Genomic DNA, 27,466 nt, shown 5'->3' on the forward strand with positions numbered 1-27,466 from the left:
GTCAATGAACTTTTTTGAACTATGATGAATTATTTGAAAGTTAATTTTTGGCGTTATAAATTTTTATCATTAGATGATTTGACGAAATGTCCCCAAAACAACTGTGCTTTATCTTAAATATCTCAATAACATGTTAACCACCTGACAACCCCTGACACTTGAATGGTTCACCTCAACAAAGCTTGTAATGTAATTTGATTCTTCTTTGTGTAACTTTAGAGTGTCTTGCACACCTTTACCATTGTAAAAATCTGATTAGCTGAAATGAGACTGTATCTCAGTGTCTGTCTTTCACACTCACAAATGTGTCTTTTTGGCTTGCACATTATGTTATTTTCATAAATTTAAATAGCACACTAATTTAGCTGACATGTATATATGCTAATTTAGCTAACACATATATATTTGCTAATTTAGCTGATATGTATATTTGGTATTTTAGCTGACACGTATATTTGCTAATTTAGCTGATATGTATATTTGCTAATTTAGCTGATATGTATATTTGCTAATTTAGCTGATACGTATATTTGCTAATTTAGCTGACACGTATATATACCAATTCAGCTGACACGTATATTTGATAATTTTGCTGACTCGTATATTTGCTAATTTAGCTGACACGTATATTTGCTAATTTAGCTGACATAAATATTTGTTAATTTAGCTGACTCGTATATTTGTTAATTTAGCTGACATGTATATTTGCTAATTTAGCTGACACGTATATTTGCTAATTTAGCCAACACGTATATTTGCTAATTTAGCTGACACGTATATTTGCTAATTCAGCTGACACGTATATTTGCTAATTTAGCTGACACGTATATTTGCTAATTTAGCTAACACATATATATTTGCTAATTTAGCTGATATGTATATTTGGTATTTTAGGTGACACGTATATTTGCAAATCTAGCTAACACATATATTTGCTAATTTAGCCGACACGTATATTTGCTAAATTAACTGACACGTATATTTGCTATTTTAGCTAACACATATATTTGCTAATTAAAAGGAAAAAGACAGACAGTGCTACTGTATTTGTTTTATTAGCAGCACATCTCTAATAGTAATAGAAGTAGACATATTTATCGGAAGGTCTCTCAAATCGAAACACTGATGACTTCCTGATGATCATTCAGCTCACACTTACACTTCCTCCTTCCTTCCTTTCTAGCAAATTTGGCATCAAAATATTTTTTGATTTTACTGAGAATCTCACGAAAGAAACGAGGGCTTTACATATACTTTGAACCCTTTGATTTCACGAGTAACATTTTTATTGGAACATTTTGCTTAATTTGATGTATGTTTTCATAATTTCTTTATAAAATGTCAATCATACATGCAAATGACATAATTTCACATTTTTGGAGAAATATGGGGAAAATGATGCCGTTATATTTTGTAAAAATTGTTTTGACAAATTAGGGTTCAAATGGTTAAACTACAGCTGTGAAGTCTAGAATTAATTGTCATTTTCTCAAAATAAATCTATATATATTCTTCTATGTAGGTAATGTAGGTAAATTGTCTTTTTGGGCAGAAATTATTGAAAATGCATATAAAAGTGCAAAATATTTCAACAAAAATGTCGTACTCGAAGATGGATTTGGATACACATTTATATAATGCATCTTGACTTTTTTGCTATCAGATTTAACGATATACTTACTAAAGAAAACTAAGTAGGAGATTCAGCTGCAAATTGCTACCTTATGCCACGCATTTGGGAAAGTAAGTGGGGTGGACCTGCCATCGGGGATCTTGTCAACAGTCAACTAACTTAGCTTGCTTGTCTCCTTTCAGATGTAGAGACTACTCAGCTTGGTCCATACAGCACTGAAAGAGCTGGTTGAGTTCAACATGGATAAATTATTAATGATTTTTCTTTTCTCTTACAGTACCTTTCTTTATCTCAAATTTCTTATGATATGGGCGCTGGTTTTATTGGCAGACTTCATCTTGGAATTCCGTTTTGAGTATCTCTGGCCGTTTTGGTTATTACTGCGCAGTGTCTACGATTCATTCAAATACCAAGGATTGGTGAGCACAACTTTCATCACTTGACCTTTCCACCATCAGTTCCCTCTTTTCATCACAAATTCACAAAATAATCCTGTTTTATAGTCTGCACTTGTCTGGGACAAAAATAGCCAAATTTTTTGAGTAAAAAGTGAAAATTGGCTCAGAATTGAATTCATTTCCAGAAATATTGAAGAATATAAGAAAAAGTGCAGAAAAATTTGGGCAAGGAAGTGGTGAAAAGTTTAAAACATCAACACAAAAAAATGGTGTCATTTTGTCTCTAATTTTTCCAAAGCTTGACCTGTAGCCTGTGGGAAATTATGTTCATGTTGTTCAAAATTAATTAAGAAATTATAGAAAAATACATAAAAATAATAAATGTTGATGAGAAAAAATCAGATGCTACTAAGCATTTATTAGTGCATTGTGGGAGATAAATTATCATGGTAAATTATAGAAAAATACATAAAAATGTGTGAAAAGTTACAGCAAAAATATGGTGGGGAAAAATTATGGCATTCTAGAATTGCATTTAATTGCCTAATTAGCCACTCATTTTTTGTCATTTTCTGTATATTTGTAGTACATGCACCTGGGTTTCAGTCTTTGCACCTGTCATGTTTTACAGGAAAGCTTGTAATTTCTACTGACAGGAAACTAATAATCATAAAGAGAGTTTTATATTAAAGGGAATAAATATAAAATGCTTTTTTTTTTGCTTTTTTTTATTAAAAAAAATATCTTTGAAGAGTTTGTTGACATTATAGCATGGGATAGAAATCCCGTAACTGAAAGATAAAATTCGCAAAATTAATTCTTTGATAAATTCGTGAAATTGAAACACTGAATATGCTCAAAACATCAAAATAGTGAAATTAAATGTTAGTGAAAATTATTGGTTTTATAGTACTTTATTCTTGCCTCTTGCCTAAATTGTGACAATAAGCTGAAAAAGATTAATGTTATTACGGAGGATTAACAAATACGGCTGTAAAAAATCCATCATTCATCATCAGTTCATTTTTCACATATCAATAATAATTTTTTTTTTTTTTCAGGCGTTTTCTGTGTTCTTTATTTGTATAGCGTTTACATCAGATATGATTTGTTTACTGTTTATCCCAGTCCATTGGTTATTTTTCGCAGCAAGTACATATGTCTGGGTCCAGTTTGTTTGGCATACTGGTGAGTTTACATTTATACACTCGTTTAAAACACTAACTCTATAACCTGTTGATTTGTTTTCGTTTGACATGTCGACATGTTACTCGCGTAACTTTTGTGTATGTGAGCTAACAGGTTTTCACTGATGTATCCACTGATTGTTCTTAAAAGTTTTTTGCCCCGGTTTGCACTTTTCAAGCCAAGTCAAGAATATTTTTCAAAAGCTTGTACCTATGGATCTTAATCAAAGTTCTGCATTTTTGACTCCCATGTGCGAAGCACAAAATGGGAGTCTTTGCAGTTAGTGTGTCTGTATGTGTGTATGTGTGTGTATGTGTGTGTGTGTGTGTGTATGTGTGTCCGACTGTTCCACTGCTATCTCAAGAACCATACATCGGTTTTTGATGAAACTTGGTGCATAGATGCTCTGGGCCAATGCGCAGATTTGATTAGGTTTTGTTAAAAATCCATGCTCGTTAATTACCTAATTTGCATGATAATTAGCTAATTTTTAGCTGTTCTATGACTGTTCCACTGATATCTAAAGAACCACTCATTGGATTTTGATGAAACTTGGTACATAGATGCTCTGAACATATGCGCAGATTTGATTAATTTTTGGTAAAAATGCGTGCATATTAATTACCTAATTTGCATGATAATTAGCTATTTTTTAGTAGTTCCATGACTGTTCCACTGATATCTAAACAACCACTCATTGGATTTTGATGAAACTTGGTACATAGATGCTCTGAACTAATGCTAGGTTTTGATTAGTTTTTGGTAATAATCCGTGGATACTAATTACCTAATTTGCATAATGATTAGTCAATTTTCGGTTTTTCCACTGATATCTCAAGTACTAATCATCACATTTCAATGAAACTTGGTACATAGATGTCATACGACACTGCACAGACCTGATAGTTTTTATGGTAATATCAGTACATATTAATTACCTAATTTGCATAATTAATTAATTTTCAGCATTTGATATAAGTAGTTAGCATTACATTTCAATGAAACTTGGTACTTACATACTCAAGGACTATGCAGAGATTGATTGTTTTCGATAAATATTTGTGCATATTAATCACCTAATTTGCATAATTAGTTAATTTTCAGCTTTTCCACGGGTATCTCAAGTACTAATCATCGCATTTCAATGAAACTTGGTACATAGATCCTTTAGGACTATGCAGAGACCATATTAGTTTTAGGGTAAATAATTGTGCATATTAATTACCTAATTTGCATAATTAATTTTCAGCTTTTCTACTGATATCTAAAGTACTAATCATCACATTTCAATGAATCTAGAATTATGCAGACCCAATTAGTTTCCGGTAAATATTTGTGCATATTAATCACCTAATTTGCATAATTAACCAACTTTCACACTGATATCTCAGGTACTATACATCACATATCAATGAATGTACATGGATGCTGTAGGACAATAGACAGACCTGAATAATTGTGGGTTAAAATCTGTACATATTAATTACCTAATTTGCATAATTAACCAATTTTAAGCTTTCACACTGATATCTAAAGTACCGTAAAAACTCCAAAATTTCGACCGGTTTTAAATAATTGGTGTTAGATATGTGACGTGTTTTTAGAGTCAAAATTAAGGTGCATTTTCGGACGGTCGAATTTTTCAGAATAGAAATCAGCAAATGAAAAAATGGGGATGATAGACAGTGTGCTTCATTAGTTTTTAAAAAATGCAATGTCCGTCAATTGACGTAAACTTCCTCATGTTTCACGGTAAAAGCAAAGGTCGTGGCCGAGTTGTAACTCAAAATCTAAACAAAGTCATCAATCAGTGAGTATTATGACAAGCAAAAACAAAACATCAAGACGCGGAGAAGAGGTCAGCACAAAACTAATAGGTCAAAAGACAAAGCTGTCTCGCACTACCTAGAAAAACTTGCGAATGTTCGAAGTACAGGTACCCATTGGACAAAAGATGCATGAAAGTTTAGCAAACTATCTCCCCGACCCAGTGCAATGTATCCGGTTAGAATCAAACTCACGTGTCCCTTATTTGAGGGACCAAATTCTGCCGTAAATTCGCCCTTGGATTAAAAAATAAAATGGGATTTAAGAAAATAAAATGGGACTTTTAAGGTGTATTTTGGCGTCATTTTTCGGACATTTCAATCAATCCTGCCGGCTAAAATAGAGTAAGTTTTACCGTAGTCATTGACGTTTGTCTATTCAAGAGTACACGTGTATGATTTTTATCGTGACTAGCGTGAGCGGGTAAGCTTCCTTTCGAGAATGAGCTGTTATCACTGTGAACAATGTTAAATTATTCTTCAGATGACCAGTTTATTTTTTAAAAACAACTAATTTTTTTATTTAAAAAAAATCATGCCGTTTTCGCATCAAAATCCAAGCCAAAACATCGTACTACAACACCAATCTCTTCCGCATTGCGTTCAATAACATTAACATATTTAAATAAGCTATGGTAATTTGAACACGTTGGCATCATCCAGCTTTTTGATTGGTTAATTAGCGATTTGATCTAATTGACCTAAGAGAACATGGCAGATATCCTACAGCATCAAACGTTTATACGAGACCGGAATCATTCGCTTACGATGAAACTAAGTTGACTTTTATTTGTATTTCATAACCATTCAACAAATTTATTTTGTGTACATTATTATAATCACTACTGAGTACAGTAATAATCAACAATTCAGAAACGCAGCATGCCGAGATTTTTGTGTTCGTTTTTATTTCAAACTTCGTTTATTTAGAATATATTTTCGTTACCAATAAAATAAAAATCTCTCAGTCAATCAGAAACCCAGATTCATGCCTTCGAGGAAGGTCCCGTTTGAACGCTCACATCGTTTTTTTTTTCGTTTGGGGGAAAACTAAAACTGGTCGCAATTTTCGAATAAGAATGAGTCGGCAATTTTTAGTGGAGTCGAAAATTTGGAGGTAAATAAAACACCGAAACCCGGCAAATAAATAGGCGACCGAATTTCTAGAGGGGTCGAAATTTTGGAGTTTTCACGGTACTAATTATTCCATTTCAATGAAACTTAGTATAAAGATGCTCTAGGACAATGTACAAACCTAATTAGTTTGGGGTAAAAATCTGTTCATATTAATTCCCTAATAAGCATAATAATTCATAATTTTTTGGTTCTAATCACATTTCAATTAAACTTGGAGACATAGATTTTCTGTTACATTGCGCAGACCTCATTAGTTTTACACTCAAATCTGGTCATATTAATTTTCTGATTTGCATAATTAGTTTTCAGCTAAGTAATTTCGAATTATATTTAATGTGTCTCCAATACTCTCAGCACATGGGAGTTCTTTCTAAGCTTTCTTTGATTCGTGACTGCTATGATTCCAATTGAATCTCCTCCAGTGGCTTCGCCCTTCCTGTTGGGTCAGGAGTTCACTTTGCCAGGGTAGGGGGCAACTTTTTGAGGTTTTTGAAGTTAGCTCAGTTGCAGGGGCGGATCCAGCTTTTGTCACCCATAAGTATCACTCAAGACTGGAATATTTGTCATGCAAAATAATTTCTGAAATTTTTTTACCAATTTTGGTACATTCCAGCGAAATTCATATAATTGTTGGTACAACTTTTTGACAAACTAATAACTGGTGTGGGTAGACATATGCCTGGATCTGCCTCTGGTTCACAGTGGCAATGTGAGTGAAGTAGTCATCCTACAAATTCAGATGTAAGGGCTAATGGCTATACAGGAAACAACTCAAAAGCTGGTCTTCATTCTAATGTTAATGGCAAATGCTTTACATTGAATGGTTTCGTAACTATCATTGATAGTCTAACAGAGAATCTCACGTGTGATTCGGTGTCTAGATAACATCCTGAGATGCTGAAAACTTACTCCAAATCGAATCTACCGAACTACTTGGTGACTATTGGCAAGAAAATTCTGATGCCAATAACTTGTGGATACCCATAACTGTTGCAGTGATTATATTATGCATATTACTTTAATGTGTTAAAAAGCACCATAGTTTAACAGAACTCATTTAAAAAACATTTTACATTGTTTGGACTGTACCATTTTTCTCACCTGAAAAGAAGCATAAATTTATTAGTATTGAAGAATTTACAAATAAAATATATGGTATTATGCCTAAAATAAAAAAAATTTCAATATATCATCTACCAGTTAATTCCCTACGATGTTTATACCGCTCTGTGAGATCAGGATTATTGTTTAAAAATATGTGATTATAAATATGTTTATAAATACACCAGGTTATTATTCTTGTGCCTGTCCAAATTTTTGCTAATTTGTTGCTTGATAATCATATAATTGTTATCATTACCAGCAAGATTGTAATTAAAAGTAATTATTTGCAATTATCTATGTTGACATGAGGTCATTAACCCCTTCTCATTGGACAGCCATCTTTTAGCTCCGTTGTCGACTTGTCGAGCGGAGCTTATCATACGAGTGATTTTTCGACTTCTTCTTGAAAACTACAAGCCTGAATGCTTTGATACTTGGTGTGTATGTATGTATGTGTGTGTGTGTTTGTTTTTCATAACAATATGCCTTAATGTATGACCTCTCAGAGGTTACATATCCTGGTACTTTCTATTTGATACTGTTAATGGGAATTGTTTTAATTAATTTTAAAAAAAATGCAAATAATAATGTAAAATACTTTATTTCAGCTGGAATTAAATATTTCCTGAAAATAAATTTGTATGGAGTTTATTTTCACTAATTTTTGATGAGTTGTATGTAAAATATAGGAAAGAAAAGCATATTCACTGAATTTTATTTTCACTGAATCATTCCTTCAATGAAAATAGCGAAAAATAAATTGCATGCAAATAGTATTTTACAGTATTAATCATGAAAGTTCAAAAATAACTTAATATGGCCAACATTAAAGCAGGGGAGTCGTCACCTGCGCATGCGTCAGATGGCCATAGTGTGTCATTGTTTACAAACAAGCTTCCACCCATGAGCCTTTGCATTTTTAGCGTGTGTTATTATTGTCGCTTGTGACTCAATTCCTTCGTGTACGCAGGTGATGACCCTCCCGCTTTAGGCCACTGTGATCCAGTCAGCTCTTAGGGACGCAGTGTAATTTACAAGAAATTTGCTTGAATAAATAATGATTATATTATTGCTGATCTATCCAACCAACCAGCAAAAAAAAATTTCACTGCAGTATATTGTCTCACACAAATTTTTGCAACACCTTTTGCCAGACTGTAATTTCTTTGGTTGGGTGCATGTAAACAGCTCATTAGTCACTCCTTGTTGGCATGTCCTTTTCTCATGAACATCTTGATGCATTTTTAATGCTTGACCTGTATGTAACAGGTGTCTGCTTGCTCAGCCATGATTCTGTATGTAGCTGTCAGCCAACGATGCCTGGCTCTTTTATCATAGGTATCAACGGACGAGTTGCCACATTTTACTGAGTATGTACCTATGACATAAAGAGGGATTAATTTTATAATCAGTTAACAAGATCATGTTGTCACTAAAGTCATTTTACAAAAGTACATATGGATACCAAGATATTATAAATTTAGGAATTGAAAGAAAAGACATGTTTTCCATATTTTATGAAATTTTGTTAAATTGGAAAAGTGACATTGATATAATGCACAAACAACAAAACTGAAGAAGGTATATTTAAATATCTGCCTAAAACTGCATATTCCTGCTATTAAATTGACGTTAATCGACTGAAACTTCTCGATTACGATTGCTTTCTTGTGTAGTTGAGCCCCTATGAAAATAATATCTGCATATGTGTCATCTCATCCTAAACGAAGGTCTCTGGGTCACAAAATTTGTTAACACAATTCCAGCGTGTATTATATTATAACATTATGTGTGAGCTGAATTGTTTAGCATTTCAAATACCTGATGTAATAGCAGCCATATTGGAGTCGCACTGATGAAATCTTCTGTTGAAATAACATGTAAACTGTTGACTGTCCCTTGGGAGAAATTTCTTTAGAACATCTTAGTAATCATACACCAAAAGTGTTTGTCAAGTGCTGCTACTTTATCTTGCAATAACTGTAATCAGTTGTAAAGAAACCTGGCTATTAATTATGCATGCAATAACATGATGTAGTAACAACTTGCATTGTTTGCTGGGAGTAATTTTTCTCGTGTCATAAGCAAATTTCTCTGTTATTACATGCCTTCCCTTTGCGTAAATTTGATACATAGTTTATAATAGAAACATCCAGGGTATTTTGGGGTCCTACTATTTAACGCCCGGACACGCGAGGGAGTGTCCGGGCACGCGCGGAGGCGAACAGGGGGGAATACCTAACGCGCGGGGCAGCGGCAGCAATCCTTGTACTGTATAATATTCGTTTATGCTCAAAATTTGAACCGGAGTGGCGAATTCGAGCAGCTATCCACACTTTTTATGATCGACGACCGGGCATTCCGGCGAGTCGAGTCCGCCATGTTGTTTACTAATTTTGGTCAGCGTTTAACAATAGGACAATACCATTCGATCCATGGGGGTGACAGTCCTACGAATGTGCCGACATTGTCGAAGGACAAGGACAGGAAAAGTTTGTGCAAAAAACATGTTTCTCATTGTTGTGCTATATTGTATCGTATCATGGATCTAGGTAGTCCTGCGTACAGTCTATGGAGGTACGCCGGGCTGTGGTGGGGTCGTCTATCAACCAAACGCGCTCCCGTACACACAGCACTGTATTCAGGGCTAGCATTCAAGAGCTTCGTGGTTGTGTTATAATGTTACAATGTGAAAACAGACAACCACTCAGCCATAAAACGTATCGAGACCAAACATAATTTGTCGATAATCGAGTGTTGCAAGAAAAAGTGAGATTGTCGCAAAATGTAGCAAATCGTTTTCAAAACAGTGCCGCTAAGAAAGTCTCGCTTTGTTTGCGCCCACTGTAAAACCATGTATAGTAAACAAACCGCCCTTTTAGAAAATATTTTTATTAAAAATAAGTACAAGTCAACTAAAACGAAAATTAAAACATGTATAGTAAATAAACAGACACCCCGCCCTAGTGGAAAATATTTTTATTCAAAATTATTCGAAATTGACAAAGCTATGATAAACGTGTTTTTCGTTGTCGCTATAATCATGGAACTATGCTATAATGCAGTATCAGAACTCCAAGTTAAAATATTAACGGGGAAGTACAATTGCGCATGCCTCCTATTAGTTCCAAAGAACGGCATTATCACGTCGGTATGTTCAATGGTCCACACTGAATACAATGGCATAACACTAATAGCTTTGAAAAAAATACATTAACACGTCGGCAAGTTCAATCGTTCACACCTAAGACAATGGCATAACTCTGTAATAGTTCTGAAAAAAAAAACATTAACATGTCGGCAAGTTCAATCGTCCACACCGAAGACAATGTCATAACTCTGTAATAGTTCTGAAAAGAAGGTGTTATCATGTCGGCAAGTTAAATTGTTCAAACTAAAAGCAACGTCATACACTGATTTAAAAAAAAAAATGCTTTGTCTCTCGACGCAACTCGCCCTGGTTATGTAAATGTTTTCCCTTACCGTCAGGCTCCAAGCCGGAACAAATGACAACCTTTTTTTTCTGAATTACACAAGTTCATCATATTTGGTATGTCATGTTTATTTGAAAAAAAACGTGCCTTGCTTGGGTTGAACCACGGTTACTAAAAAATAGTGACCGTGGTTGAACTGAATTAGGGACAGTGTATGTTTCCCTCTCTGTTGTAGTTGTACAATAGAGTGTCAATCACAGCTGAATATGTGTCGCGGCGTCAACACTTTGAAATATGTGGACGAAACGTAACATATTCCGTACGCTATACTGTGCACGAGATTGACCAAACTCTGTGTTTTCGACAAGAGGTATAAACCAGGTTTACCGTAAACTGCGTGTACAATAAGAAATTTACCGCATGCTGTAAGAGTGGGGGCAGGGGGTGGGTGACTGGTACAGGAAATAAAAAAGGCATCTTAAGTTTTTACAGGAAGTTACCATTTACAATAAAAAAATCGATTTTTACACTTAAAGATATATTTGATATTTTGTGTTTAAGAATCTATATTGAAAGCTTAATGTGGAAAATGCTTTTTACACTTACAAAATATACGATCTTTGTACAAATCATGGATGAATAAAACGGTTGATTACATTTTAAGTCTTGTCCATGGCTACGAATATACGTTTTTTATTTATTTGTTTGAATTACATTACAAAGTATAAAAACATTGGACGAACATATCCCCTCTGTACCGTACACGAGATTTACCGAACTCTGTACCGTTCACGATATTTACCGTACCGTCACCCCCATGGATCGAATGGTATTGTCCTATTGTTAAACGCTAACCAAAATTAGTAAACAACATGGCGGACTCGAATCGCCGGAATGCCCGGGCGTCGATCATAAAAAGTGTGGTTAGCTGCTCGAATTCGCCACTCCGGTTCAAATTTTGAGCATAAACGAATATTATACAGTACAAGGATTGCTGCCGCTGCCCCGCGCGTTAGGTATTCCCCCCTGTTCGCCTCCGCGCGTGCCCGGACACTCCCTCGCGTGTCCGGACACTCCCTCGCGTGTCCGGGCGTTAAATAGTAGGACCGGTATTTTGTGGTTCAGTGAAGCATGTATTGGCTGTTACCACTTGTACAGAGAATGCTTGCTCAAGATGGCAGTGCTCACAAAAGTTTGGCTTGATTTTGTTAAGTGATGATGTTAGTGGTTGTTTTGGAGTCTAAAATTTTATGAATTTCATCTAAGGCATGTAACAAATGTCTTACATACAGTCAAAATATGGATACCCTTATTAGTCCCCGTTCGGACGAAGTCTGAAAACGGGGACTTATAATTCAGTCCCTGTCCGTCCGTGCGTCAGTCCGGAGTCATATTTCAGAATCCTTTGGACCGATTCCGTTCATTCTTTGCATGTGCTTGGTACATAGATTAGACACGTTAGGATACATGTCCATGACGATTTATTTCACAATTGGATCAAAGATGGCCGACTGGCAGCCATCTTGTTTTTTTGAAAATGTCGAATTTTGGACATGCTTTGTCAGTTTTCATTCAAATTTAGTACATAGATCATACATGTTAGGATACATGTCCCCGATCGTCTGAGTTCCTGAGTCTGTCTGTCCATCCGTGTGTCCATCCGTCCGTGCGTCAGTCTGTCCAGAGTCATATTTCAGAATCCTGTGGACCGATTCCGTTCAATCTTTGCATGTGCCTAGTACCTTATCGAATTGCTGAACCACTGCATGTGCATATGTCCCACATTGTCTAAAATGCAGTTGGCATTATGAAAATAATTTATTGAGTTTATATAAAACAAAATAAGCTTGAAAAGACAGGCGATGGTTTGATAGCATGAGAATGCATTTTGTGACTAGTGGTTTGACCCATAGCTGGGTCTACTCTGAAGATAAAATAATGTTGGTGTTTAGTAATATCTCGCTGTTCTTAAGAGCAAATTATCAACTTGTTTTCCTGATGTTCAGTTTAACGTTCTTTGAATGATAGCATGTTTTTTATTGTGACTATTTCCTCAGAATAATTCATTGAAATTAGTCTCCAATTAGTGACTGAATTGACTAATTTGTTGTAGACAAATCGTAATGACTGGGGGAGGAAGGGTTAGTGGAAGTCTAGTATGGTTGCATCATGAGCAACTTTGCAAAAAATGTTTTTTTTTATAATTACAGACCTGGTTGTTTATTATTTAATATTGCGATGCCTGCAATAAAAGATGAATAATTAACTGTTACATGCAGTCCTTTTTAAAACGAGACAATGCATTCATGCATGCGTAATAATATGTTATAGTGAGCAATTTACCTTCATGACTATATGCCCATATAATGAACATGTTTTTCTACTTCTTCTCTTAGAACGTGGGATATGTCTTCCGACAGCTTCGCTTTGGTTATTATTTGTTTATATTGAAGCGTCGGTGCGTTTGAGAGAACTTAGAACAGCATTACCTTTTCACTTAGATCTCTGTCGACCGTTCGCAGCACATTGGTAAGTGTCTTACACTTTCTTGCTTACAACTATGTTTGATTGAAGCAAACGAAACAGGATTGCTTCCACTCACAAAGCATAATAGTCACTTGGTTATGAAAGTTTCACATCCTTATCTTATAAATTTTTAATATTGAATATATTTGGCTGCTGTATATTGAAAATACTTGCTTTTGTGCAAATCTACGTTTTCAACTCTAGAAGGCATTATCACAGATGTAATGCGTATTGATTATCTGGATATGTTCATGGGGACATCATTCACCAGTATATGCTTGGTTTAGTTGCACTAAAAACAGATATTAGATACATTGATCAGATACAATGTGATATACTATTATGTTATTAAATATAAATTTGTGAATAATCTGAAATTATCTTGAAATTATGTTGTTTTCCAGTATTGGGTATCCTATGGTTACGCTCGGTTTTGGTGTTAAAAGTTACGTAAGTTATAGAATGCGACTAAGAAAACAGAAAGAAGTAGCAAAAGATAATGATTTTTATATGCAGTTGCTACAGCAAGCCTTGCCACCAGAACAACAAACATTATCATCATCTTCATCGTCTTCAATAACAGAAAAAACAAAAGGTAAGTACTGTAAAATCTGTATTAAAATAGTACAATGCAACAGAGGGGATGTGGCTTCTAGTAGAGCATCTACACTTATTAGAAATGATGAATTTTTGATTCTCAATTCTTCAAAAAGAATGGGTGCGACTTCTATTTGAGATGCGGCTTCTAATACAGATTTTACGGTACTCATTTAATTATACCAACTACCTTTGATCATCATCATCACTATCCTGGCATAACCATGCTCAGTGGAAATACAAGCACCTCCATACTTTAGGGTTCTACCAGGGTTCTACCAAAATTAGTCTATTAATAAATGAAATGCTAACGGCCATTCTGACACTTTTATCAAGGGACATGGTAATTTTGTTGGGGTGGGTGCCCGACTAGATTTTCAGTGCCATTCTCCCTATCTCTTCCACATCTGAAAATGTAGAAATATTTTTTCACCTCTCTACTTCTCCGTCTGTCTCTTCCCCTTCATCTTTGCTTTGATTTGAAGTGGAGACCTAAAGATAGTTGTATGACGAAACAACCCCTAGAACACAATAGTTTTCTGAGAACATTACTTATTTAATTGTTATCATTGCTGTGTGATGAAATTTAGTATTCAACAAAACAAACTCAGGGATTGTGGCAGTTAAATATATAATTTGAGTGTTTGTATGATTTATTCTAGCTATTACATCATCTAAAACAGAAGAAGTTGTCGCGAATGGGATATCTCATAAAAAAGGTGCCTCTATACCCAACGGCACAGGTGCAAAAGGAATTTCCGACCCGGAGCACAAAACAAAGGATAAAAAGCATACAAGTAATAACAATGCTTCGTCCGACTCCTCCCTCGGAGAAGGCGATTTTATAGAGACAAAGCTACATAAACGTAGCAACGCCGACTTTGACGGGACTAAGGAAAATCTTGCCAATGAAAACATGAAAAGTTTTAAATCCAACAGTGTCGGTTCTACGGCAAAGTCTAAAAATGCCAATATGGCCAAGGAAAATACTATAGCTCAGAACAAGAAAAAGAATGTGTCAAGAACTGAAAATCTGGATTACACCTCCAATGTGGTGACGTACAGAGACGACAGATGCTACAGGTGGGTTTTAACCTTTGTTTTATTTTCCAGTGATATCATTAGAAGACTGTTACAGTTACGAACTTTGAATTAAAATAGTGTCTTCAATGGTTATACAATTCTGTACTTGGTTTCTATTTTTTATAAGTAAATTTATAAACATTGCGCTGATAGTTACCATGTGGCTGACATTCTCTTTAATCGCAACATGTATCGGGTGTCAGGTTTATATTATTTTTAATTTTAACAAATCATCTTGATAAATGTTTTAAATTAATTTGTTTATCGTGTGTAGACTGGAGGCTGATATTAAAAGGCTAAAGGCTGACTTGCAGGGAAGTCGACAGACAGAACAAGACTTGAGGTCACAGATTGTCTCTTTACAATTGGAGGAAAAAGCCGTTAAGTCAGAGCTTCATAAGGTGAAAGAAACCAACGAATGCTTGCAATCAAGGTAAGAACTTGGCTTTCTCAGGAACACCATGTTCTGCTGTGATTTTTATCAACACGAGACAAGTGTTAAGTTATAGTAGCACCTAAACTAATTCATTGATGTTCAAAGGTCATTTATTATATGTGCCGATTCAATAGTATCCATTTACCGTAAAAACTCGATTAATTCGCGGTAGTAAAAATAATTATTTTTTGAAGTGCACGAATTAATAGCGTAAAAACGGAAATTATTGGTTTTTGGTGCGCGAATTAAAAGAGGACTTTTTGATCGATTCAAAAAGGAGCTGTTTTCATAAATTTATTAGTGATTTGTTTTGTTTTCCAATGAACACGATTACAGGACGTTTTTTTAGTGCCTCTGAGACTCGTGGCTAGCGACATTCATGGCGTATAGTCGGGCGAAGAACACGCACTGCATCAAGGACCACGCACCATGTTACACTTGAAATGAAACAGTGAAATGGCAAAGGTCACTCTGTACACAAACAAACATTGAACACGTGGCTACAAAGTAGCCGTCTGGCTGCACTGCCTTTTTTTAGTTCCGCTGTCGACTTTGTCGAGCGGAGCTTATCATATGAGTGATTGTCCGTCGTCGTCCGTGTCAATGTTTTACTTTTTCGACTTCTTCTTGAAAACTACAAGCCTGAATGCTTTGATACTTGGTGTATATGTACCTTGGGTAGACATCTCTTAGGTTTGTTCATTTCATGTTGATATCTTCACTTCTCTAATTTTGGTGAATATTTTTGTCATTTTTGGTAAAAAGTGATATTTTCGACTTCTTGTTAAAAACCGCAAGTGCAATTACTTTGATATTACATATATAGGTACTACATGTGGACCTCTCTCAGATTTGTTCATTTTGTAATGATATCTTTAATTCTCTATTTTTGGTGAATATTTTTGTCATTTTTGGTAAAAAGTGATATTTTCGACTTCTTGTTAAAAATCGCAAGTCTGATTGCTTTGATATTACATATATAGGTACTACACGTGGACCTTTCTCAGATTTGTTCATTTTGTGATGATATCCTCAATTCTCTAATTTTGGTGAATATTTTTGTAATTTTTGGTAAAAAGTGATATTTTCGACTTCTTGTTAAAAACTGTAAGTCCGATTGCTTTGATACTATTCATATTGTTCATTTTCTAATTATGTCTTCAGTTGAAATGTGCATTGCTAACAGCCGATAGGCTGCTTGTTTATTTTTCTAGGCATAGCCCGGGTGATGTTATGGCAGATATTACGAAGCCCATCTTGTCGGGAAAAATAACCCTGCGTTGATAAAAATGGTCTCAGAAAATGTTTAGAAAAAATAATGTTTCGCGTTGACCAAATATAATCATGCAAAGTATAAATTCAAAGTGTTTTAATACATTGGTGAGAGGTCGCATCACTAAGTCGAAAGTCGAAACGGGGTGCATCATGGACATGACACAACACACGCTGCGACAACTGAGTGATCAACGACATCATTTTGGAACGCAATTGAACTTCAAGTACTTTTTTGCGAAACTTGTTGCGCGGCGATGCTGACATCAAGTGTGTGTTGACCGAAGTTTGACCCCAAGTCACACGCTGAACTGGCGCGTTACCTTAGCAACCTTTTTTTCTTTCTCTCCCGCGCGTTAAACTAGTAAAATTGTTATTATATCCGAAGGTACTGTAATTACGCAACTTGTATGGAACTCTGTACTGGCTTGAATATATCAACTTTAACGTCGTTTACTTAGTGCACTGCTTTTCTAATTACGCAAATTTGTTTACAGTATTGTACCGGCTCTGTACTTCGTTATGTATTGCTTTCATGATAATTAGTTTTTTTTAACTATAGTGAGGGCACTGACCCGGGGTATTGGGTCTGTGAATATTTCAATATCACCGACTTGATAATGCGTTGCATTCATAATAATTACGCAAACATAAACATACCATACGTCAATACTATAATATAATAAACTCTGGACAGCGGACTTCCATCGCATTATTCACGTACATTTCGACTGAACTCTAATAACCAAGCGTTTGAATTACGTGCGGCACTGGGCAATGACATCCAGAGTTCATTCACTGATATTTAAATTCGGGCCACCCAGCTTGACGCAAATCAATATAGTTACTTGTCATTTGTTCAAAAAATCTTTTAACTCTCACAAATACCATGGACGCGAAGAGTTAACTGGGGGTTAAATGAAAGGGAACGTCTTTCTTGGACAAAAAACACATCAGTACAAGATTATGTGTGCAAGGTTAGATTTATAGAAGGTACATGACCGCTTAACTCTGTGTTTTTTACAGAATCCAGTATATTGAAAATGTGACACGAGGTCAATCGCCCGACCAATCAAAAATGTCAATTTACGCACCATAGGGCGGTTCACTTAAATGACGTAATAGAATAATGGCGGGCACAAGGTCGATGCAACCCTGTGGACCAGCGATGAAAAAGCCCTGTACTAAGCTTTCCATCACGGAAATTCGTAATCGATGTGCTGACCGATGGATATTTATCGACTAAGTAATAATCTTGCCCAACATCTGTAGTGTCGTGGGGGAATGATTTTTTTCACGTCAAATCTTTACCGAACCTAAACTGCTTGCTAACTGAAAGGCTGTAATGACGAAGATCATCTGCGATTGTGACAACACCAAGTACTGATAACATAAAATTATATGTATATTTTTAATGTCTTCATGCAATATATTCTGAGTTATCCACTTTATTCTGGCCCGCGAATTAATAGGATACAATTTTAAACATGTTTTTGAACGCCGCGAATTAAAAGGATTCATTTAAAAATTAGCATTCGAAAATAAAATGGGTGCGAGAACTAATAGAGACCGCGAATTAATCAAGTTTTTATGGTAATTCTTATTTGTGAATAAAAGCTTATGAATTAGTTTGCCAAAGAAAATACACATTTTTAGAAAACAGGTTGTTTTTTTTGCCAAATTTCTCAAGCAATGTCATATTTAATGTTGGAAATTTTTGGAGAAATCCGAAGTAATTCATTTGTTTCTTTACCCCAGATTACATAATCTGGTAACCCAAAAACAGCAAGATAAGCAGAACTTGAGTAAGCTGGAACAAAAATTGAAACTGGAAAAAGAGAATCGAGGGTTGGCAGAGTCTGCACTTCAAACTGAAAGAAAGAACAAAAAAGCTGAAGAGGCAGCGGCTACAAGAGCTGTTGCCTTGGCAACTTCCAGGTAAATAAAGCAACCCTTCTAGTATTGCCTATAGAACTGCGAGAGAGTCAATTTCTTGTGGTTTCTCCATGGAAATATGGGACATCCAGCTGAGTGGACTTTCAAGAAGTGTTATTAATATAACAGTTATAGCATGCTGATATGAGAGGTCACAACATATATTTTTGCGCATGAAATTAAATAGTACTCCAATACAGGATAACTGCCTTACAATTTGTTGAATCTGGTTGTTAATAGTCTTGTCTTGTCTTTGTTTTGCCGAATTATACATTAGCTTATATATATATATATTACTGTTTTATGTTTATCATTTGTTGACATGAAATAAGAACAAAACTTTCCAAATATTTGGTTTATTCTTGGGGGCGGGCATTTTTTTTAACTGCCTAGCCACCATTACGGTGAAAACAAGGTCAAAAAATGTGTACTTTAAAATAGTTGTTCCATGTGCAATATATATAAATTTGGTTGTTCAGGATTGTCAGTTGAGTTTGTGCTGTTTACTTGACTTTAGCTATTTTCACCGGCTCTTCAATCGATGTTTCACAGCATGTTACAGTGTTGCACGTCTTAGCAACATAGATTTGTTGCATGTGAGCATCTGTTAATAAATATCACTCACTGACCAGTACTGTTTTGTGATTTACTATGATAACATTGCCTACAAGTTGTTTTATTACAAGGAACACATACACATATATTTAATAAAAATAACAGTGAATAACGCTGTTATTTATGTGTGAACGACTGGTTCTTACCAACCAGTTACTGCTCAACACATGTGCGAAATGTGACAATCAATAAGTGTTTACAGTTATCTAATGTGTGCATTTGTTGACAATTACAGGATTGGCGAATGTAGCGAAAGTTGCAAGTCTAAAAGATTAGACTTATCAGATGAAGTCAAACTACTGAAAAATCAACTGAGAGACAAAGATGAGATTATCAAAAGGTTGGATGATGAGACTCGGGTGAGTTAACATGACACGTGAATGTTACGTTACGTCACGTTTTGTATCAATCAAGTCATTTTGTCAACAGACTCCTTTAAAATGTAATACAAGTATGCTCATTTATGAACACAGTTTGACGAAGCATAGTAGAGATAATCATTCTCTTTCCCAGAGTTCATTGTGATTTGAACACCATGTATATCTGCCACATCACGTCATCATTTTGTCGTGAGATGCCGCAGGACTTTTACACATGTTTTTATGTCATTAGAGGGCTTTCATCTTGATTTCTTCTTACTGGTAAACGATTTTTAAAATACTTAATCGATATCTGTTAACGATTTTTCATAAATTATTTGGAAAAGGTGAAATAGTTACCATTTACGAAAAAAAAAAAATTTCATTGTGGTACTAAGCTGTTACTCGGTTCATCAAGCTGACTATCCTGTCGATTGCCAGATGATGAAATGTAATCAAACGAAAGCACTTTGTGGTATTGAGGGCTAACTCGTTCTAATGCCATTTGTGCTGCGGAAAGTAAAAAATGACCATTTCACTTTAAAAACCAATAGAAACTCCAAACAACCTGTATGCTTTCACTGGATTTAAAAATCAAACATCAGCATGGTAATGCTTTGGTGGACATTTTTAAAAGTAGTACTTCCGTGATTCATCGACCAATCAATGACTAGCAAAAGATCTTGTGGTGACAGAGATATATTCTGCGTGAGAAATTGACGGTTATCGGTTATTATAATAGCATGCATTACTAATTACCACTGAATGGAAACCAATTTTTGTGTCTATTTTCAACAAGTCTCTATTCATTTTTATATATATATATATATATTACATGCAAGCTGGGTACTAGATTATGTGTGCAGCTTATGAATAAAACTATTCATTTCATGTTAATCATCAGTAGAGTATATCTCCATATGTTCCGAAATGTAATGAAATAGTTAATGTACTCTTCCTTTTACAGCAACTTCGTCAAAAGGAAAACAATTGCAAAGAGACTGATATCTTGATGTCTGCTCTGTCAGTGATGCAGGACAAAAACGCTCATCTTGAGAACAGTTTGAGTGCCGAGACTCGTTTGAAACTTGATTTGTTCTCGGCGTTGGGTGAAGCCAGACGTCAGCTTGAAGTATCCCAAGGTATGTATCCCAAGGTATGCTGTACGTCAGCAAGGTGTTTGCAATTACTGTAAAGTTTTTGGAAAACTGTTTGTGCTTATGTGTTTGTGTGATTCCCTGGCTACAATTAAACTCTCTTCAGACAACCTAAAATGAGGGCAATTAACCAACATTAAATTAAATTGAATTAAATTAAATTAAAGTGATTTGTCTAGTTTTTAAAAGCAAATAGTAAACAGCAATAATCAGAGAAAGTTCCAAAAAATGAACACAATCAAGTACACAGGTATTGGAAATATTAAAGTTGACCGAACTGAGGACTCGGTTCTAAACCTCAGTCCTCCATTTCAAAACCAGTTTGTTTTCGCGAAAAATTCAATTCGCAAATTTAAGGCAACGTGATGCAAAGCCTAATTGTGGTGTGAAGCCTATAAAACCCTATAAAAATTTTAATTTTAGTTTCTTCAATGTAATTTGTGAAAATTTGTTCCACGATCTGATTCAAGACGACCGAATGGGAGCCCTTTTTGTACTGAAAAATCATTGAAATCAAGCATTTCTGTAATTTTGGAACTCGATCTTGGCTGCTTACAAATGGATTTTGTTCAAACTTGGTACATACATTGAACATTATGGGACCTTGATGCACAACATTGTTTTTGAGATCAGATTCAAAATGGCCAACTGGCTGCCATTTTGTTTTATGTAAATGTGCTTCTACGAAGTCCGAAAACGCGGACTTATAATTCGGTCTTTGTGCATCCGTCCGGAGTCATATCTCAGAATCCCTTGGGCCGATTCCGTTCATTCTTTACATGTGCCTAGTACTTTATGTGGGACATATGCACATGCAGTGGTTTAGCGATTTGATTCAAAATGGACGACTGGCAGCCATCTTGTTTTTTTGAAAATGTCGTCTTTTGGACATGCTTTGTCAGTTTTCATTCAAACTTGGTACATAGATTATACATGTTAGGATACATGTCCATGACGATTTATTTCACAATTGGATCAAAGATGGTCGACTGGCAGGCATCTTGTTTTTTGAAAATGTCGTATTTTGGACATGCTTTGTCAGTTTTCATTCACATTTAGTACATCGATCATACATGTTAGGATACATGGCCCGACCATCCGTGAGTTCCTGAGTCTGTTCATCCGTCCGTTCGTTTTTTTTTGTGGTATCTTGGACGTGCTCTGTCAGTTTTCATTCAAATTTTGCACATACATGTACTTTATACATGTTAGGATGCATGTCCATGACAATTTGTTTCAAAATCTGGTCAAGGATGGCCGATTGACAGCCATCTGGCCTTACTACTATATTTCCACAATTTATGTACCATTTTCATTCGTATTTGGCACATACATCATACATATCAGTGTGTTTCATAATCAGATCAAAGATGGCCAAATAACGGCTGTTTTTATTTTTGGCCATATTACTACTACACGAAACACGTGTTTTGATGTAAATAAACAATCTGTTGTATACGCCACTTGGAACTCAAGTTTCGAGGACACGCTCGAGACAACCCCTTCGCTTTAATATGACGAGCACAAAGAGAACTTTCAAAAATTTAACGAGGACTGTGTCATTTTCAATGACTTGTCATAATCAAGCAATAGCTTCTGGATCCATATCGCTGACAAGCTTATGTTCCAACTATATTACAATAAACAAAACTATACATCTTAATTCTGATAACTAACAGGGTCTTACCATGCTTGGCTTATGATAAAAATAACTCATATTTTAATGATTCACTATGAATTAAATACTACATTTGGTTTTCGTGAGCTTTATGTTGGAAATGAGCTTCAAGAGAGGAGGAAATATAGTATGGACGCAATCATGCCACAAAATATTGATGCTTTTTTCACATTCTTTTTTATTAGATGAAGCCGGTAAGAAGAACGGTGAAATCAAGGATCTGAAAGCAAAGATAGCTGAAGTGATGGCGTTGGTACCAAACAACTATTCTCCTTCCATGGCTTCATCTATGCCACGTTACTCATCTAGTTTCTGTAATCTTGAAGCACTGAATGACGACGGCGGACTACACCAATCCACACTCGACCCCAATGCATCCGTTTACCTCCCAAAACAAAACTAAATATCCAAAATCTATGTTTGTGCATCCAAATGTCATGCTGCCAGAGCTGAGAAACAGAAACTATTCTTGAATTTTTGTTTTGTTTTTTGCAATGGAACATTTGTAGTGCTGAGAATATATTTTGCGAAACTCACAAAATTGTGGGATGTTCAGATGTCTAGTTTTGAGCACATTGATGCAAAAATTGTTCATTATTAATTAAACTAGGGTAGTTAATTAAGCAAATGAGTTGAATTTGAATAGAATATTAAGTTGAGAAAATGAATAACTCACTTTCACAATGTCGAACAGTGATCCACATACAATGTGGACATGGCGAGTCAGAATTTTTGTTTCCAAATCTGTTGAGACTAGATGACATAATAATAATTTCTGTATATTAAGATAATATAATTATAACAAACGAAAGGAGCACTTCTTTGCATTTTAATCTAGTGAACTATCCCACATTGTACTAAACCCAACAGTCGACAAAACAAATGAAATCTTTGTCAGAGCCAATCAATGTAGTCTTTAGCCAATAGGATGTTGTGTCTATTTGGTTCAAGATTATCAAACAAATTATAGAAAGAAGCCAATAAGTTTGGCAGGAAATGCTCAAAGGGTTAAACTCACCTGAAACTTTGTTGACCAAGATAACTCGGTTTACGTTACATAAATGCAAAGAACCTGATTGCATTGCATTGCATTGCGTAGATGTTTGCTGCAAAGCCACAGTATTGTGCATTGAAAAATAGAAATTACTTTTTTCAAAAGAAGTGCTTTTTTTGTTTCTCATTTGATCAGAAGCGACAGGCAGCATTTCTTATAAGTTCTTAATTGGACCTAGTTGTTTCATCATTTAACCAATCTGAATCTTGAAGCCAAGGTACTTCTTAGAGGAAACACTATATGCTGGCAACTAAAAAGATCAAATTTCAGAACATCCAATCCATTTTTTTTTTTAATTTATTTATTTAGTGCAGTTTAAACTACAATTCTAGGAACTTCAAATACTGAGTTTCAATTTACAGTTGACATGTAGAAAATAATACAAACAAGTCAAGATTAATTCATTAATTGAAAATAGAAGTGTTCATAGAGATTGAAAGTACCGGTACATTAATATTTAAGAAAAAATGTTAGGTTTAATTTATTTATTTTTTAGAGACATCAGGCAACTGTCCTGAAAAGACATTAACCAAATGAAAATTGAATATAAAATACAGTTGTAGTCAAATACTATAGTTAGAAATTGCATTGGAAAAGTAACGCATAATTTTTTTTTTTTTTTTTTTTTTGTAATTTCAACAAAACCAGTAGCAAGAAATACTGCAAAAAATAAACTGGCATGGAAAAGATAAAAGAACATAGTTTTATATAAATTGCATTATTGAAACTATCATCTGACAATCGAAAATGGGGATATTTAAATCGTCTTGTGCTACAAATTACAATGGAAACGTGGGGTTGCCATCTTAACGCTATTAAGTGTTTGCCTGTTTGTGATTGGTAGCCATTTTTGAATTGGAAAATCAACGAACATGAGACCAAACAACTAAAAGACTTGTTAGATTTGGTAACCATTTTTTGAAGAAAGTCTTATCAGAAATCACTTGGTGTAAATCAATCCCCTCTACGGGATGCTCCTAATATTTGTGATATTTCCTGTATTCTCATCAACTGATATAACATCAGGGTTCTGTGTTTCCATCACTATGGTTGTAACAATCTTGGCTGGCTCAGTGAAAAGTTCCATCTCTGTGACAATCACTGCTATAAGGATTAACATGGCTAACTCATGAAAATAATGTGGAATTTTTTTAAAAACTAGAATTTCTTGATATTTTGCGGACTTATAAGTTCCATCAAGTAAGTAATAAAAATCAGACAGTACCCAAAATTGTTTCCATAAAAACAATAACTTTACAAATTTTACTATAGCATTACTGCTATACCCAACTTTGACGACCATTTTAGATTTTATAAAGGAAAAATGCATACAATTATGGTTCTTAAAAATCTAGTTTTGATATTCGAAGTTTCATCTGCAAAATTTAAAATTAAAAGAGCAAATTGCGCAAAATGTCAAGAAATTCCAATTCCAAAAGAAAATGTAAGCCTCTGACCATCGTTAATTATCAGCTCACGTTATTAAAGTAGCACCTGACCCATAAACACCAAAGATGATATTTCTTATGTTAATAATTGAAAGTTTGGTTTCTTCTCTGGCGGCATGACATGATGGACATGCACAACACCACAGCATTGAACATTGTCAGATAATTATTACTTTAATTTTACACACAGACACACGTGCCCTCAAGTCTATTCCTGCACCAGTCATTCTCTATTATTCTTTGTGTAATGTTTAGCATAATAATTATTAAGTATTGGCTTATCTATTTTGTGTGGTCATACTTTATTTTCGTGTTACTGTTAAGTATTCCTCATGTCTTATACCTGCAATGTGTTGGCTCTTTTGTCCACCGAGGTGAAAGTAATGGTACTCGTGTCATTCTGGCATGTTGATAGTAGGTTATACGCAAAGAGATTATTCTCCTTGAAATTCCTGCATAGCAACACCCTTCATCCCATACCGCCCATCAACTTGATGCAAGAGATCATATCCATATATTGACTGCCAGCTTATTTATGAATTTAAAACATCCTGTATTTATATAGATATATTTTCAACTTTTATTTTCGGCTAACATGGTAATGATTGATATTTATTGGCAGTTAAGCTGCACCCGCCCGACCTAAGCATAGGTTGTTGAGTTGTACACATGTTCTTGTTTGATTTAGAGGACTCTCAAATTCAACCGTCACTAATTACTATGACCTGTCATTTCTGCACATGACTTGGTTCACCAATGACGTGGTGTGCTGTCATGTGACCTGGTTCACCACTGACGTGTGATGTCATGTGACCTGGTTCACCACTGACTGGGTGTGCTGTCATGTGACTTGGTTCACCACTGACTTGGTGTGCTGTCATGTGACCTGGTTCACCACTGACGTGGTGTGCTGTCATGTGACCTGGTTCACCACTGACTTGGTGTGCTGTCATGTGACCTGGTTCACTACTGACTTTGTGTGCTATCATGTGACCTGGTTCACCCCTGATCTGGTGTGCTTTCCTGTGACCTGGTTCACCATTGACGTGGTGTGCTTTCCTGTGACCTGGTTCACCACTGACGTGGTGAGCTTTCCCGTGACCTGGTTCATCAATGACGTGGTGAGCTTTCCTGTGACCCGGTTCACCACTAACGTGGTGTGCTTTCCTGTGACCTGGTTCATCACTGACGTGGTGTGCTTCCCTGTGACCTGGTGCATCACTGACGTGGTGAGCTTTCCTGTGACCTGGTTCATCACTGACACGGTGAGCTTTCATGTGACCTGGTTCACCACTGACGTGGTGTGCTTTCCTGTGACCTGGTTCATCACTGACGTGGTGAGCTTTCCTGTGACCTGGTTCATCGCTGACGTGGTGTGCTTTCCTATGACCTGATTCACCACTGACGTGGTGTGCTGTCCTGTGACCTGGTTCATCACTGACGTGGTGTGCTTTTTTGTGACCTGGTTCACCACTGACGAGGTGTGCTTCTTTGTGACCTGGTTCACCATTGACGAGATTTAACGTCTTGTGAACTGGTTGACAACTGACGAGCTGTTGTCAATGTGACTTACAAATGTAGTTCGGCACTTGCAAGATGTCCTGTTTTGTGACCTGGTTTGCCACCATGTGGCCTTGATGTTACTGACTGTCATGTGACTTTGTTCACCCCTATATGGTCTGATTCATCACTATGCTACCAGATTTGCCATATATAGTGGGGAACCGTGACTAATAACTCAAACATGTATGTGTATAATAGACGCATCTTGAATGCTGTTTATTGACTTGATTTCATTTATTTGCATTGATGTCAGGACTATGTTATACCATGCTTTATATATACAATGTATATGTACAATCCTGGTAGGAATTGTCAATAAAAAGAAAATACATAGTACCTGCATTTAGTATCTGTGGGGAGCATGTACAAATCTGTAAGTGCAACTGACATCATCCATGAGTGAATGCCTAACTTTGCAATTACGTTTTAAACATTTGCTAACCCCATCAAGTAAGTGATAGACAACTTTCAACATGTCTGTTGGTCTTCACTGAGTATCCCAAGCCATTCTGTAGCAAAGTGGATACCTAGCCTGACATGGTCACTGTGAATTATTGTCCCCTAGCTGCTTAGCTTGCTCTGATCAATGTTGCCTGATATAGTTCTATTCAGCTTAAATTACAACTTTTCTTTCATATCCAGTCTGCTGACATTTGCCAGTTTTGTATATTATCTGAGACTGCATATTAAGGTCATTGAGGCTTTGAATGAGTTCAGTTGCACCCATGGTCCAACTCACTGAGCCAACACATTTAGCAGGTCAATATTTTTGGATGTGTTGTCACGGTATTCATGTGATACACGTGTGGAACAATTTTGTCATTAGTGTTTTACTTCAAGATCTTCACGGATATATTGAAACTATGATGAGAAGGAAGAGAATGACGATGATACAACAGTCATATGACTGTTGCCTATGGCGACAAACCATATTTTGACACTGCGCTGTCTGTCTTGTCATTTAGTCCCTGTTATGGACACACAAATGACACTATTATTAAAATTATTAGTTGTTGCAAAAGA

General features: G+C 35.6%; 1 protein-coding gene across 1 annotated transcript in view; it reads left to right on the top strand.

The window, feature by feature from the left end:
• LOC100377498 (macoilin-like) overlaps window positions 1–27,466 on the top strand; it is a 47,494-nt gene extending 20,028 nt beyond the window's left edge. Inside the window, exons 2-11 of the mRNA XM_085505063.1 lie at window positions 1,911–2,052; window positions 3,093–3,219; window positions 13,117–13,249; window positions 13,651–13,841; window positions 14,506–14,926; window positions 15,201–15,359; window positions 18,393–18,572; window positions 19,420–19,543; window positions 20,511–20,685; window positions 22,564–27,466. Of these exons, the coding sequence (XP_085361189.1) occupies window positions 1,911–2,052; window positions 3,093–3,219; window positions 13,117–13,249; window positions 13,651–13,841; window positions 14,506–14,926; window positions 15,201–15,359; window positions 18,393–18,572; window positions 19,420–19,543; window positions 20,511–20,685; window positions 22,564–22,781 (1,870 nt within the window). The 3' untranslated portion in view covers window positions 22,782–27,466. The remainder of the gene's footprint in view (window positions 1–1,910; window positions 2,053–3,092; window positions 3,220–13,116; window positions 13,250–13,650; window positions 13,842–14,505; window positions 14,927–15,200; window positions 15,360–18,392; window positions 18,573–19,419; window positions 19,544–20,510; window positions 20,686–22,563) is intronic.

This window comes from Saccoglossus kowalevskii, chromosome 11 (assembly GCF_978046115.1).
Source record: "Saccoglossus kowalevskii chromosome 11, keSacKowa6.1, whole genome shotgun sequence".
NCBI lineage: Eukaryota > Metazoa > Hemichordata > Enteropneusta > Harrimaniidae > Saccoglossus > Saccoglossus kowalevskii.